Genomic DNA, 16451 nt, shown 5'->3' on the forward strand with positions numbered 1-16451 from the left:
AAACAAGGAACCCCAATATATATTAAAAAACATACATATAGTCATATCATGCACTAAAACTACATAGGCAGGGGGAGATGTCTCAGTTTCCCCACTCTTGACGACAGAGGTGGGTTTTGAGGAGTTTACAAAAGGCAAGGAGGGTAGGGGCAATTCTAATCTCTGGAGGGAGCTGATTCCGGAGGGTCAGAGCCGCCACAGAGAAGGCTCTTCCCCTGGGTCCCGCCAGATGACATTGCTTAGTCGACGGGACTCGGAGAAGGCCAACTCTGTGGGACCTGACGGGTCGCTGGGATTCGTGCGGCAGAAGGCGGTCTCGCAGGTATCCTGGTCCGGTGCCATGAAGGGCTTTATAGGTCATAACCAACATCTTCCTATCAGTTCGGCCGGCATGGATAAACTCTTCAGAATAGATCTCAGATCAGTGTAAACGTAGCGGGTTTTGTGATCGGTTTTAAATTTATTTTTCTTTTCTTCTAGGACTAGGTTCATTCATTCCTCAAGGGTGGAGCTGTTTCTCGGGCAACCATCCCAAGTTGTAAGTCTCAGCCGAAGGAGAATTGGCCAAGAAGGATGGTCGGTTTGAAGCCCACCGAGATCCCACCTTCGGCCCCCATCAAATTCCTGAGCGCTGGCACAGCCGCCTGCATTGCTGACCTCTGCACCTTTCCCTTGGACACAGCGAAAGTCCGGCTCCAGGTAGGTTCGCCGTTCAGAACGGCACTGTCACTAAAGGAGACCATGATTGGCAAGTGTATAATAATAGCATTTAGCTATAGCAATAGCATTTAGAGTTCTATACCGCTTCGCAGTGCTTTTTAAAAAAAAGAAAATATAATCTTTATTGAAGATAAATAGGGGAGGGGATACATAAAGCAAAAGGACTATGCGAATATTGGTACATGAATTTAGAGCAGTGTTTCCCAACCTTGGCAAATTGAAGATATTTGGACTTCAACTCCCAGAATTCCCCAGCCAGCGAATGCTGGCTGGGGAATTCTGGGAATTGAAGTCCAAATATCTTCAAGTTGCCAAGGTTGGGAAACACTGATTTAGAGTATACAGTTATAAATCAAAATACATGCTTACATATATATAGAAGAAAATCAGGCTAAAGAGAGAGAAAGAAAAAGAGAGAGAAAAGGAAGAAGGAAAGAGGAAAATTGAAAATAAAAAAGAAGAAAGAAAGAAGAGATAAATTCATATCTCTAAATTTATCAGATGTCGTAAATAGTGTCAACTTATCCGTTGACCCGGTTACTCTACATCTTTTAAGATCTTTACTATCAGTTTAGATGAAAGTTTTAGGTTTCTAAACTTGAGTTAGAGTTTAAGTTTTGTCGTTTTAAATTTGTTCATCCTTTTATCAATGATTCATAACGTTATTTTATAAGTTTGTGGGATAATTGTTTGCATGAAGGGTAAAAGGATCATGATGCAGTTGGAGGTATCCTAGTGTTTTTACAGCCCCCTCTAAGCGGTTTCCAGGGAATCCGCCCCTTGCCCCCAACAATCTGGGTCCTCATTTGACACCCCTCGGAAGGACGGAAGGCTGAGTCCACCTGGAGCCGGTGGTGAGATTTGAACTGCTGAACTACAGCTAGCAGTTAGCTCAAGGAGCCTGCAGTGCTGCACTCTAACCACTGCGCCACCCAGTTCTATACTGGGTGGGGAATTCTAGGCGCCACAGTCCACACATCTTTAACCTTGCCAAGGATGAGATTCCCTGGTTTAGACCAGTGCCTGGATGGATAAGGCCACACCAATTAGGTCCCACAGAGTTGGCCTTTTCCGGGTCCCGTCGACTAAACAGTGTCATCTGGCAGGACCTAGGGGAAGAGCCTTCTCTGTGGCGGCCCCAGCTCTCTGGAATCAAACCCTCCCCCAGAGATTCGAATTGCCCCCACCCTCCTTGCCTTCCCCAAGATGTTGAAGACCCATTTATACCACCAGGCTTGGGGAGATTAATTCTCTCCCCCACCCTTCTGACTTTATCATCTGAGAGTGGTGTGATTGTGTAGAATTGACTGGGTTTTTTAGTAATACAGTGGTACCTCAAGATACGAACCCCTCGTCTTATGAACAACCTGAGATATGAACCCGGGGTTCAGAAAATTTTTGCCTCTTCTTACGAACTTTTTTCGTCTTACGAATGCCAAACCCGAACTTCCGGGTTTGGCGTTCAGGAGGCTGCTGGGAAGCCCCCTGGCTGTTTTAAAAGATGACAGCCAGGCGGCGCGGCTTCCCAGCGGCCTCCCGAACCTGAACTTTTGCCGAACTTCCGGGTTCGGTGTTCGGGAGGCCGCAGGGAAGCCCCGCAGCCCGGCTGTCACCTTTTAAAACAGCCGGGGGGCTTCTCGGAGGCCTCCCGAACGCCAAGCCCGGAAGTTTGGGTTTGGCGTTCGGCTTCGGGAGGCTGCTGGGAAGCCCCCCGGCTGTTTTAAAAGGTGACAGCTGGGCGGCGGTGTTTTTTTGCGGGTTTTTTTCCCCCCCTGCACGGATTAATGGATTTTACATTGTTTCCTATGGGAAACAATGTTTCGTCTTACGAACTTTTCGTCTTACAAACCTCCCCCTGGAACCAATTAGGTTCGTAAGACGAGGTATTACTGTAATGGGTTTTTAATAATGAATTTATATTGTATTATGTTATTATTGCTGTTGTGAGCTGCTCCGAGTCCTCGGAGAGGGGCGGCATACAAATCTAATAAATTATTATTAATTATTATTATTATCTCCATTTCTCCTTCCAGATCCAGGGGGAATCGAGGACTTGCAAAGCGAGCCGGCAAGTGAAATATAAGGGTGTCTTGGGTACCATCACCACCATGGTGAAGATGGAAGGACCCAAAAGTCTCTACAATGGGCTGGTGGCCGGTCTTCAGCGCCAGATGAGCTTCGCCTCAGTCCGCATCGGGCTCTACGACTCGGTGAAAGAGCTCTACACACCCCAGGGCTCTGAACGTACGTCTGGAGGCTAGCATCCGTGTCTTCTCCTCCTCCTCTTCCTCCTCGTTGTCCTCTTCCTGCCCTCTTATCTTCTCCTCCTTCTCTTCCTATTCTTACCTACTTCTCCTCTTCTCCTTTTCATCCTCCTCGTCCTCCTTCGTCTTCTCATTCTCCACTTTTTCCTCCTTCTCCTCCTCCTCCTCTTCTCTTTTTATTCTCATCTACTCCACTTTTTCTTCTCTTCTTCTTTTCATCCTTCTCATTCCCCTTTATCTTCTCCTTTTCCTGTTTTCATCTCCTCTTCCTCCTTCTCATCCTCCACCTTTTTGTTCTCTTCTTCCTCCTCCCCTTCTCCCATCCTCCTCCTCTTCCTATTCTCATCTACTCTCTCTCTCCTTCTTTCTCATCCTCTTCCTTCTTCTTCTTCTTCTCGCCCTCCATCTTCTCCTCCACTTCCTTCTCTCCCTCTTCTCATCTAATTTCTCCCTCTTCCCTTCATCCTCCTCCACATCACTAGGGACCTTTGCCCTAATTTCTCACTGACCCTCTCGGCCTTTCTGGGTTTCCAGGCCAAGCCAAGAAACATAGTCTGCTCCGAGTCCTCGGAGAGGTGCAGCATACAAATCTAATAAATTAATAATAATAATAATAATAATAATAATAATAATAATAATAAAATAAAAATTAAAAAACTGCCTTACAGCTCCAGGTTCTAATATCAAGTCCTCCAAAGCTTGAGTGAGTTCCCTTACTTATTTATTTATTTATTAGATTTATTAGACTCGGGGCGGCTCACAACATCAATAAAAACAATATAACAGTGGAACAAATCTAATATTAAAAACATATAAAACCCTATCATTACTTAAAAACCAAACAGCAACATTCATACCAAACATAAAACTAAGTATAAAAAATAGCCTGGGGGAAAAGTGTCTCAACTCCTGCATGCCTGGCGGTATAAGTGAGTCTTAAGAAGTTTACGAAAGAGAGGGAGGGTGGGGGCAGTTCTAATCTCCGGGGGGAGTTGGTTCCAGAGGGCCGGGGTCGCCACAGAGAAAGCTCTTCCCCTGGGTCCCACCAAATGACATTGCTTTGTTGACGGGACCTGGAGAAGGCCAACTCTGTGGGACCTAATCGGTCGCTGGGATTCGTGCGGCAGAAGGCGGTCCCAGAGATATTCTGGTCCAATGCCCTAAAGGACTTTAAAGGTCATGACCAACACTTTGAATTGTGACCCTCCCGCTTACACCAAAGAGACTCAAGGGAGGCCCTCTTGAGTTTCTTCCCCACCCTTCTCCGTTTTCCTGGGCCATATTCGAGGATTATCCAGAAAGTAAAGTTAAAAAGCACATAGCTCTCACGGGGAATGTTTGCGGGAGAAGTTGGTATGACTATCGTGTAGCGGGAAGCCAGCGGAAGAGACCAAGCAGTGCCAGGGGTCAGTAGATCATCGATTTGTACGCGATGGATGCCCAAGGTTTTTCTCGCCAATTGCTGAGTTTTGGATTTTCTGGCTGAAGGAGAATGGACATGGCGCCACTGCATTGATTGACGCTTGCTCTCTGGAGTCTGGTGAGAAGCCCCAGTTTCATCTCCTGTCCTTCTATGGTTGAGAAAAGCCTCGCTTTCAATCTCGAAACGGCCAAGGAATCCTCGGGCAGCTCCGACTCTGTCGATTTTGTGCGCTTCAGTCAGCATCTTGGGTGCCCATCACAGCAACAATGGAGGACAGAAGGAAAAGGGGGGACATGATTGAAACATTTAAATATGTGAAAGGGTTCAATAAGGTCCAGGAGGGAAGTGTTTTTAACAGGAAAGTGAACACAAGAACAAGGGGACACAATCTGAAGTTAGTTGGGGGAAAGATCAAAAGCAACATGAGAAAATATTATTTGACGGAAAGAGTAGTAGATCCTTGGAACAAACTTCCAGCAGACGTGGTTGGTAAATCCATAGTAACTGAATTTAAACATGCCTGGGATAAATGTAGATCCATCCTAAGATAAAATACAGAAAATAGTATAAGGGCAGACTAGATGGACCAGGAGGTCTTTTTCTGCCGTCAGACTTCTATGTTTCTATGTTTCTAACGTTCCTACCCTTAGCATTCAGGTAGTGTATTACAACACACACTTCGCACTTGGAGGGAAACGCAATGAGGACGCTCATCTCTAACCTTCTCCACAAGGCCACTCGATGATCTACTGACCCCTGGCACTGCTCGGTCTCTTCCGCAGACTTCCCGCTACGCGATAGTCATACCAACTTCCCCCGCGAACATTCCCCGTGAGAGCTACGGGCCTTGTAACCTGACTTCCCGGATAACCCTCGTATCTTGTCCACGTATCTTGTCTGTTCTTTTTGAGCTGGTTCTCATGTCCTTCTTCCTTCCTCCTCCTCCTCCCTCGTCACATCTCAGATACCAGCATTTTCACCCGCCTCCTTGCCGGCTGTACCACCGGTGCCATGGCGGTGACCTGCGCCCAACCGACGGACGTGGTGAAAGTCCGCTTCCAAGCCCACATCCAGCTGGTGGGAGCTCCCAAGAGATACAACGGGACAGTGGACGCCTATCGGACGATCGCCCGGGAAGAAGGTTTCCGAGGACTCTGGAAAGGTGCCACTTCAAACCTCTTTTTTTCCTGTTTGTTATAAAATTGAAATCCTACATACATACATAGGTTTATATGCTCATTTGTCTGTCCATTTTCTTTCTTTTTTCTTTTTTCTTTTTTCTTTTGTATGTTCCATTTGTTTAAATTGTTCTTCTTTTCTTTCTATTTTTATATGTAGAAACTTAATAAAGATTATTTTTTTTAAAACAAACTGAAATCTATGCCAAAATGAATAGACTTACCTTTAAGCTTAAAGATAAAGAAGGATGTGATTACTATAAAATCTGTGGAAAGTTCGATGAATGGTTTGAAACTTAAAATAACTGAGAAATAATTATTTTTAAATCAGGTTTAAGGAAATATATAATGATTTAATTTTAATCTATTAAAGACCCAGAGGACAAAATAAGGATTGGATTTAACACCGAGGTGAAAGGATGAAATTGGATATTGAGTAAAGATATCTATGTTTTAATATAGATAGAAAACGGGAGATGCTTTAAGATATGTATTTATTGACAGAAAGATGAAATATGATGCAATTACAATGATTTTTTGTGAAAACAAATCTTTATGTAACTAAATTAATTAATTAAAAAAGGGTACGGAAGGCGGTTTAAAAATAATAATAATAATAATAGAGAAGACATTGATAACCAAAAAGAACAACAGTGAATGCCGATGACTTCTATTCGCCAGAAAATAATTTGATGTGCAACAAGACTGTAACTCTCCTTTTCTCAAGAGGAAATTGATGATATTTTTATGTTATTTGTAATTTTGTAATTGTCCAGGTGTTTTTTGTTTGTTTAGAAGTGTATGTATGTTATTCTATTTTCATTTTTGTGTATTGCAAATATTGCAAATATGTCAATGTATATATTTTCTTGATTATGCTTTTTAAAACAAATTAATAAAAATTACTTAAAAAATAGAAAAAGGGAGGTAAAGGACTAGATGTTATAATTTATTTATTTATTTATTTATTTATTTATTTATTTATTTATTTATTTATTTATTTATTTATTTATTTATTTATTTATTTATTTATTTATTTATTTATTTATTTATTAGATTGGTATGCCGCCCCTCTCCAAGGATATTGTTATTTGTAGAGGATATATGTTTGATGAGTACCATATTTTTTGGAGTATAAGATGCACCGGAATTTAAGCTGCACCTTAGTTTTTGGGGAGGAAAATAGGGGAAAGAATCTGCTTCCCAGGTATTCGTCGGGCTATCATCCTTAGTCTGATCAGCTTCAGCACATTAAGTTATCCCCTGGTTAAGGGATTTTAAAAAACTTTATTTGGAGAGAGTAACAAGGAAAGAGCTTGCAAGCCAGTAAGAGCTGAAAACATTGTTAGCACCTGGAAAGAAACAGTATGAGCAAGTAGAGTAATGGAAAAAACCCTGCAAAGACTTAGGGGTTGGAAAACATTCTTCTTTGCAGAGAGTAACAATGAAAGAGCTTGCAAGCCAGTAAGAGCTGGGAACATTGTTAGCACCTGGTCAGGGCTGGAAAGAAATTTACTCAGAGCAAGTTAGAGTAATGAAAAAACCCAGCAAAGACTTAGGGCTGGAAAACATTATTCGCAGAGAGTAACAATGAAAAAGCTTGCAAGGTAAGAGATGGGAATATTGTTAGTAGCTAGTTAGGGCTGAAAAAAAGCTACATTCAGAGTATAAGACACACCCAAATTATCAGCCTCTTTTAGGGAGGGAAAAGGTGCATCTTATACACTGAAAAATACAGTAGTTAACTTTAATTAATTTAGCAGAGAAGAGTAAATTACTTTAATAAAAAGTGTATTTTAAGATATTTAGATTTCGGGTTTTTTGAATGTTCAATGTAACAAAGAAATATTATGTATTATTAGTATTATTACTTTAGGCATTGACTCTCTGTTTTTTATTGCATAAGTTGTTTTTTATTGTATGTTGGAGGAAAATAAAGAAAATTTTATACCCCCCAAAAAATCTCTTTTCTTCGCAAAGCAATTCCGGAATCCAAAAACCTTTGTTTTCCTTCCTGTTAACCGCGGTTTCCTCCCCTTCCTCGCAGGGACGTTTCCCAACATCACTCGTAACGCCATTGTCAACTGTGGGGAGATGGTGACCTACGACCTCATCAAGGAAACCCTGCTGAAGTATCACCTGATGACAGGTAAGGGAACCCTCTTCCCTCCTGCCAGAGAAAACAAACGTGACGGCGGTTATTTTTAAAAAAAATAATTAGAATTGCCCCCACCCTCCTTGCCTTTCGAAAGCTGCTTAAAATCCACCTCTGGCACCAGGTATGGGGGAACTGAGATACACTTTCCCCCTAGGCCTTCACAATTTTATGCATGGTATGTCTGTATGTATGATTGGTTTTTATAAAATGGGCTTTTAACTGTTTTTAGTATTGGATTTTGCTATATATTGTTTTATTGCTGTTGTTAGCCGCCCCAAGTCTGCGGAGAGGGGCGGCATACAAATCCAATAAATAAGTAAGTAAGTAAGTAAGCAAGCAAGCAAGCAAGCAAACTAAGAAAGAAAGAAAGAAAGAAAGAAAGAAAGAAAGAAAGAAAGAAAGAAAGAAAGAAAGAAAGAAAGAAAGAAATGAAATAAAAACAAAGGTCCAAGCTGGATTCTTGACAAACGAAACTTTTTCTTTTATGTACACTGAGACCACCTGCACCAAAGACAAATTCCTTGTGTGTCCAATCACATGGCCACTTGATATTAGAACACTGCTCTCATGTCTCCCCTGGTCCTTCTTTCCATGTCTCCTTAGACAATTTCCCGTGCCACTTCATCGCTGCATTCGGGGCTGGCTTTTGCGCGACGGTGGTGGCGTCTCCGGTGGACGTGGTCAAAACGCGGTATATGAACTCCCGTGCCGGACAATACAAGAACGCCTTGAGCTGCATGCTGACCATGGTGGTCAAGGAAGGACCAAACGCTTTCTACAAAGGGTGGGCGAAATTCATTTATTATTTGTTTATTAATTCGATTTGTATGCCACCTCTCTCCGAGGACTCGGGGCGGCTCGCAATAGATCAAAAACAATATACAATATACATATCTAAAAAAATCCAATTAATATAGCTAAAAAACTTTAAAACTCTAATAACATTTTAAATGATTCATTCCCGTTCACACAGCAAGACGTGCTACACTTTTCGGCCAGGGGGCGAGGGTCTAATGGCACAGATTGGTCTCTAAACTTTTACGGAAGGCGAGGAGGGTGGGGACAGTGTGAATCTCCAGGGGGAGCTGATTCCAGAGGGCTGGGGCCTCCACAGAGAAGGCTCTTCCCCTAGGCCAGTGGTTCTCAACCTGGGGTCGGGACCCCTTTGGGAGTCGAATGACCGTTTCACAGGGGTGGTGTTAGGAACTAAAGCTGCTATTCTGGCGTCTTGGAACATATTTTTACAATCTGATCAATCTGGTGTTTACAGTAGGGGTCTCCCTCTGACCTCTGACCTTCCTGCCAATCAGCTTCAAGCTCTGTTGGGAGAATTGGCGCTAGACTTACGGTTGGGGGTCACCACAACATGAGGAACTGTATCAGGGGGTCGTGGTACTAGAAAGGTTGAGAACCACTGCCGTAGGCCCTGCCAAGCGACATTGTCTGGTTGAAGGGACCTGGAGAAGGCCGACTCTGTGCGAACTGACCGGTCGCTGGGACTCATGCGGCAGAAGGCGGCCCCGGAGGTAATCTGGTCCGATGCCATGTAGGGATGCTCCCATCACTCAGATGAGGGACCCCCCCTCATCCTCCCCATCCATCCTCGGGGTCCCCCAGTCACCCTCCTCGGAGGACAGATTGGGAGACAGCTAGCCCTCAACTTACGACCTGTTTGTTAACAATGTCGTTTGGTGGGACCCAGGAGAAGGGCCTTCTCTGTGGCAGCCCCAACCCTCTGGAACCAGCTCCCCCCCGGAGATCAGAACTGCCCCCACCCTCCTTGCCTTTCGTAAAGTTCTTAAGACCCATCTCTGCCATCAGGCAAGGGGGAACTGAGACATCTCCCCCGGGCCTATACAGTTTATACATGGTATGTTTGTGTGTATGCTTGCTTTTAATAATGGGGGTTTTAGTGTTTTTTAAATTATTAGATTTGTTCTTACATTGTCTTTGTTATTGTTGTGAGCCGCCCTGAGTCTACAGAGAGGGGCGGCATACAAATCTAATAAATAATAATAATAATAATAATAATAATAATAATAATAATAATAATAAATAATAACTGACCAAAAGTCACGGCAGCCCTGAAAAAAACGTGCCTTAAGACAGCTTTTCAAATTTCAGACGTTTCAGTGGTCCATGATTCAAATACAGATGCTTGGCAGCTGTCTGGTTATTTATGACATTCACAGTGTCCCGGAGTCATGTGACTCCCTTTTGCGACCTTCTAAGCAAAGTCAACAGGGAAGGAAGATTCACAATGACCACGTTGCTAACTTAACATCTGTAGGGATTCTATTAACCACAGTGGTTTAAGAAAGGAATGTGAGAAGGGGGCAAAACTCACTTAGCAACATGGATTTTGTAAGTAAGTTGAGGATACTTACCCTATGAGAATTCCCTATGAGACTAGACTTTCAATCCTGGGCCTAGAAAGTTTAGAACTAAGACGCCTTAAACAAGATCTAAGTATTGCCCACAAGATCATATGCTGCAACGTCCTGCCTGTCGGCGACTACTTCAGCTTCAACCACAACAACACAAGAGCACACAACAGATTTAAACTTAATATTAACCATTCCAAACTTGACTGTAACAGTAACTGAGTTGTCGAAGCGTGGAACTCATTACCAGACTCCATAGTGTCATTCCCAAACCCCCAACACTTTACCCTTAAATTATCCGCGGTTGACCTATCCAGATTCCTAAGAGGTCAGTAAGGGGTGAGTACAAGTGCACTAGAGTGCCTTCCATCCCCTGTCCTATTGCTCTCCTATATCTCCTATACCTTTCTTCTATTCCTATATATCTTCTTCTACTCTTTCATTGATATGTTTTATTCCTATATCTTCTCTTCTATTCTTTCTTAGATATATTTTACTATGAGTATCTCCTCTATAACCTTCATCATGTATTTTACTATGTGTATATAGATATATACCCACTAAAACCCTCATTATGTATTGGACAAAATAAATAAAATAAATAAATAAATAAATAGACTAACCATCGTCCTTTGAAGGCCACTTGGTCTTCTCTTCCTCCTCCTCTTCCTCCTCCTTTGTGCTCAGCGACAACAAGGGTGGACAATGTACAGAGTGGGCAGGATCAGGCTTTCTTTTTTTTAGAAAATAATCTTTATTGAATATGTACATTAAAAACACATGGAAGAGCATCTACAACAGGGATCCAGAGGGTCAAAATAGCATCCTTGACCTTAATCCCAAATCTACCCATGCTACTGAAGCTAAACTATGCCATGGCGCATCAAACAGCCGGGGTGGCGCAGTGGTTAGAGGGCAGCGCTGCAGGCTCCTTCATAGTTTAGCAGTTCAAATCTCACCACTTGCTCCAGGTGGACTCAGCCTTCCGTCCTTCCAAGGTGGGTCAAATGAGGAGCCAGATTGTTGGGGGCAAGAGACTCATCCTGTAAGCCTCTTAGAGAGGGCTGGAAAAACACTAGGAAGCAGTATATGAGTCTAAATGCTATTGCTATTGTTTATTTATTTATTCATTTGTCCAATACACAATACATATGGAAGAGAACCCTCATTGTGTATTGGACAAAATAAATAAATAAAATAAAAATAAGAGAATAGATATGAAGTAATATATATAAAGATAATATGTAAAAATAGAGGAGAAGATATATGAAAGGAAGAAAATATATATGATATATGAGATAAAGGAAAGACAATTGGACGGGACGAAAGGCACACCAGTGTACTTATGTACACCCATTACTGACCTCTTAGGAACCTGGAGAGGTCAATCGTGGAGAGTCTAAGGGAGAAGTGTTGGGGGTTAGGGGTTGACACTACTGAGTCCGGTAATGAGTTCTGCGCTTCGACAACTCGATTGTTAAAGTCATATTTTTTACAGTCAAGTTTGGAGCGGTTAATATTAAGTTTGAATCTCTTTCTTTCAGAGTTTCTGGACACAGAAGCTTCCTGCATTGTCTCGGGTACCAGTGATTTAAATTCCTTTTTTTCCCTCTCCTTTTTTCCCAGCTTCATCCCGTCTTTTTTGCGGCTGGGGTCCTGGAACGTGGTGATGTTTGTCTCTTACGAGCAGCTGAAAAGGTTGATGGTTTTGGCCCAGGTTTCGTGGGAAGCCCCCTTCTGAAGTTTCGGCGTCACTTCCGGCAGACCTGATCCGATTCCTTGAGCCGAAGACGGACAAGAGAAGAGCAAAAGGGGGGATTTTTAACGCGGAGAAACTTTCTGCAAACAGATTTTGCCGCGATGGCAAGCGTACTTATCAATTACATTAATTGCTACGAATGCTGTGCCTGTTGAGGCATGAGTTGGAAGGGGCCTTGGAGGTCTTCTAGTCCAACCCCCTGCTTAGGCAGGAAACCCTACACCGTTTCAGACAAAGGATTATCCAATTTCTTCTTTTAAAACTTCCATAAAACTCTAGGTACTGCAAAATGACTTCTTTACCCTACAAACAAACCACATGTGGACATTGATCCCACATCCTTGTTCAAACAGAGCCAGAGAAACGTGGATTAGTATCGTGGGAATGGATTCCAAGAGGTAAGGATCATAAAATTGCCTACAAAACCACCCAATTGATCCATGTTTCTGAAACATGTTAGCAGTGATTTTGAAAGTCGGCCGCTGGAAAACGGATGGACTTCAACTCCCAGAATTCCCAAAATTCCGGAATTATGGGAGTTGAAGTCTGGAGGACAGAAGGAAAAGGGGGGACATGATTGAAACATTTAAATATGTTAAAGGGTTAAATAAGGTCCAGGAGGGAAGTGTTTTTCATAGGAAAGTGAACACAAGAACAAGGGGATACAATCTGAGGTTAGTTGGGGGAAAGATCAGAATTAACATGAGAAAATATTATTTTACTGAAAGAGTAGTAGATGCTAGGAACAAACTTCCAGCAGACGTGGTAGATAAATCCACAGTAACTGAATTTAAACATACCTGGGATAAACATATATGCATCCTAAGATAAAATACAGAAAATAGGGCAGACTAGATGGACCATGAGGTCTTTTTCTGCCGTCAGACTTCTATGTTTCTATGTTTCTAAGTCTTCACGTTGCCATGGTGGAAAAGCAATTTTTGGAGTGGGGTGGCAGGCATAAGACATAAGTTGATGCCCTGATTTGGTAACAATTTGCAGAGGTTGTTAAATGGGGCAGTGTTGTATGCCAAAGAAAACGTCGTGGAAAAAACCCACCACACACACACTCATCCACACAAACCCTGAAAACTATAGTTGTGTATTACGAAGCAGATTAGAAGAAAGAAATCCAATTGTTAGGAGTCTAGAAGGTCTTTTGATAAAGTTAATATCTCCTGCATAAATCTGTTAGCAAGGTAGCAAGGGGGGAAAATGCTTCTATCTTTCTGCAAAGAGTAAAAATGAAATTCTCAAACTGATCAATTAATTTTTTTAAGTACAAATAATCCTCATGGTCATTTTTTTCTCTAAGAAGGGTGATTGGTAGCACTTAGCTTAATCAACTATTGTTCTTCCTATTCTGTTAACATTAAATGAAAAATAGAGGAGTAAAGGCTGCAGTGAAGCTTGAAACATTTCACGTTCATCAGAATAGCCCAAGTATTTACTGACTTGCTATTTATTTTGTTATAACATTCTTTTAAAAAAAATTATGCCTAGCTTTAGACTGCTGTGACTAAACTACCTTCATTTCTCCTTTTTTTCTAGGGTAGGAATCGGTGAACAAGAGAGGCTGTTATCTGAAATTGTGCTAGGAAATCCTGGCATGCACTTGGGGAAAAGGAATCCTCCATCTGAGTATTGTATTGGCAGTTCTGTGTTAGCAAAAACTTCAGAAGAAAAGGATTTAGGGGCAGTGATTTCTGACAGTCTCAAAATGGGTGAACAGTACGGTCAGGCGGTAGGGAAAGCAAGTAGGATGCCTGGCTGCATAGCTAGAGGTATCACAAGCAGGAAGAGGGAGATTGTGATCCTGCTGTGTAGAGCGCTGGGGAGACCCCATTTGGAATAATACGGTGTCCAGTTCTGGAGACCTCACCTACAAAAAGATATGGATCAAATTGAACAGGTCCAAAGACAGACTACAAAAATGGCAAAAGGTCTTAAACATAAAACTTATCAGGAAAGACTTCATGAACTCCACCTGTATAGTTTGGAGGACAGAAGGAAAAGGGGGGGGGGGGGGAGACATGATCGAAACATTTAAATATGTTAAAGGGTTCAATAAGGTCCAGGAGGGAAGTGTTTTTAATAGGAAAATGAACCCAAGAACAAGGGGGCACAATCTGAGGTTAGTTGGGGGAAAGATCAGAAGCAACGTGAGAAAATATTATTTGACGGAAAGAGTAGTAGATCCTTGGAACAAACTTCCAGCAGATGTGGTTGGTAAATCCACAGGAACTGAATTTAAACATTAATCCATCCTAAGATAAAATACAGGAAATAGTATAAGGTCAGACTAGATGGACCAAGAGGTCGTTTTCTGCCGTCAATCTTCTATGTTTCTATAAAAATAAATTCTAATAAATGACATGGGGAAATTGGGATAAAATGAATGCCCTGTCTCCAGTATTGTATATGTTCCCTTTTCTTTCAATAAACTTTGGAAAATAATTGCAAATATCTCTTGAGATTTATATCAGGATCACTTTAATCAGCCGCTTACTGGGAACAATTTTTTTAAAAACAGAAGTCACAGTTCATACAAAATGTTTGACATAGGTTTTATGATTAATAAACAAAAACAAAGATGTTTATTACTACAGAGGGTCAAGATGAACTAATGAATAAATCTGGCTTTTAACATTGAGAAAAAGGATAAATATTACCTTGTAAAATGTGAATTGTACGTTGTTTCAAAATTACGGTGTTATGAAGTTTAAAAAGTTATGTAGAGATGGGAAAATGCCATTGTCATAGTTGGGAAGAATTCCTGTAATTAAAATGAATGTTTTACCTGGAAGGCTATTTTTATTCCAGATCATACCGATGACTGATGTACCTCTTAAGCAAGGGCCAAAAGATATTTCTGAATTTTCTCTGGCAAGGCAAGAAATGCAGAACTAAATTGCTGCAGGATTACAAAGAAACAGAAGATTTGGGACTTTTAGATTTCAAAGTATATTTTGCAGTTTACTGTTGAGTATGGTCAAAAGAGTGGGTGACTTTGAGAAATAGATAGCTCCAGGAATTGGAAGGGTAGGATTTAAAATTTGGTTGGCGTGGCTATTTGTTGTACAATGCAGCTAGTCCTCAACTTACAACCCCAGGGGACCCAAAATTTCTGTCTCCTGGTGATTAGCCCAAATTCACCCAGCTAGCATAAAAATATGCATCGGGGGTGAAAGAGGAGGAGGAGGGGGAAGAGACGAAAGAAGGAAAGGGAGAAAGGAGGGAGGGGATGAGAAGGAAGGAAGGAGGGAAGGAAGGAAGTTGGGAATGAGAACGAGGGAAGGAAGGAAGGATGATTGGAAGGAAGATGGGAATAAAGAAGGAAGGCAGAAAGGAAGGAAGATGGGAATATTATGGAAGATGGGAAGGTGGGGATAAGTAGGAAGGAAGATAGTAAGCAGAGAAGAAAGGTGTAAATAGGAAGGAAGGGAGATGGGAAGGAAGGAAGGTAGGAAGATGGAAATGAGAAGGAAGGAAGGAATGAGGGAAGGAAGGAATAAGGTAGCAGAGAAGGAAGATGGGGGAAGGAAGGAAGGTGGGAATAAGTAGGAAGGAAGGATGGAAATGAGAAGGAAGGAAGGAGGGAAAGAAGGTAGGAAGATGGGAAGGAAGGAAGGTGAGAATAAAGGAAGGAAGGTAGGAAGCAAAAAAGAAAGATGGGAATAATAAGGAAGGAAATAAAGAAGATGGGAATGAGAAGGAAGAAGCATGGAAGGGAGGGAGGGACTTGGACTCTCTGTCCTCCAGGTGATTGGCCCCAAATCCCCCAACTGGCTTTCATTGCTAAAGTGGGACAGGGTGAAATTCCTCATTTCCTGGTGATTGGCTCCGTCTCCCAGCCGACCTTCATATCCAAGCAGAACTAGAACACGGCTCCTGCTCTCTAGCCTGGTGCTTTAACCACTAGACAAAATGATCTGAATGATGCTGGTCTAGGTGGCCTAAAAAGGGTCCTCTGCTTTTGTTGTCAACACACCTGGGAAGGCAGGTGACACAGCCTCCTGGAATCGGGCAGCTGGAAGAGGCAGCAGGTGGTCCTCTCGGCCAGAACTTCTTGCAAGGCAGTTGTCACCTATTTTGCCAGGTTTCATAAGTGAACCGCTGCAGTTGTTAAATGAAGCACACGGTCTTTAAGCAAATGCGGCTTTTCCCAATGATTTCACTAAACAGGTCTTGAAACTTGGCCACTTTAAGACTTGTGGACTTCAACTCCCAGAGTTCCCCAGCCAGCCATGAATGATAGAGTTGGAAGAGGCCAGAAAGGTCATCTAAGTCAGGAGCCTCCAACCTTGGCCACTTTAAGACTTGTGGACTTCAACTCCCAGAGTTCCCCAGCCAGCCCTGAATGATAGAGTTGGAAGAGGCCAGAAGGATCATCTAAGTCAGGGATCAGCTATGCTGGATGGAGAATTCTGGGAGTTGAAGTCCACAAGTCTTAAAGGGACCAAGTTTGAAGGCCTCCGATTTCACTTGTCAGGAGGCCACAAAACGGAATCACGTGACCCTGGGACACTGAAACTGTTCTCAACACACAACACAAGGGAATGCGT

The 16451-nt window shown here is 42.4% G+C and overlaps 1 protein-coding gene across 1 annotated transcript; it reads left to right on the forward strand.

Moving 5' to 3' along the window:
• Nucleotides 1-14343, forward strand: UCP3 (uncoupling protein 3). The gene is made up of 7 exons (XM_070749451.1): nucleotides 1-699; nucleotides 2754-2964; nucleotides 5372-5569; nucleotides 7633-7734; nucleotides 8347-8527; nucleotides 11754-12284; nucleotides 13438-14343. Exons 1-6 carry the CDS (start codon nucleotides 574-576, stop codon nucleotides 11866-11868), a joined length of 933 nt encoding a protein of 310 aa, XP_070605552.1. The 5' UTR covers nucleotides 1-573; the 3' UTR covers nucleotides 11869-12284; nucleotides 13438-14343.
• Nucleotides 14344-16451: the final 2108 nt, after the last annotated feature.

The sequence above is a fragment of the Erythrolamprus reginae genome, chromosome 4, assembly GCF_031021105.1.
Source record: "Erythrolamprus reginae isolate rEryReg1 chromosome 4, rEryReg1.hap1, whole genome shotgun sequence".
Classification (NCBI taxonomy): domain Eukaryota; kingdom Metazoa; phylum Chordata; class Lepidosauria; order Squamata; family Dipsadidae; genus Erythrolamprus; species Erythrolamprus reginae.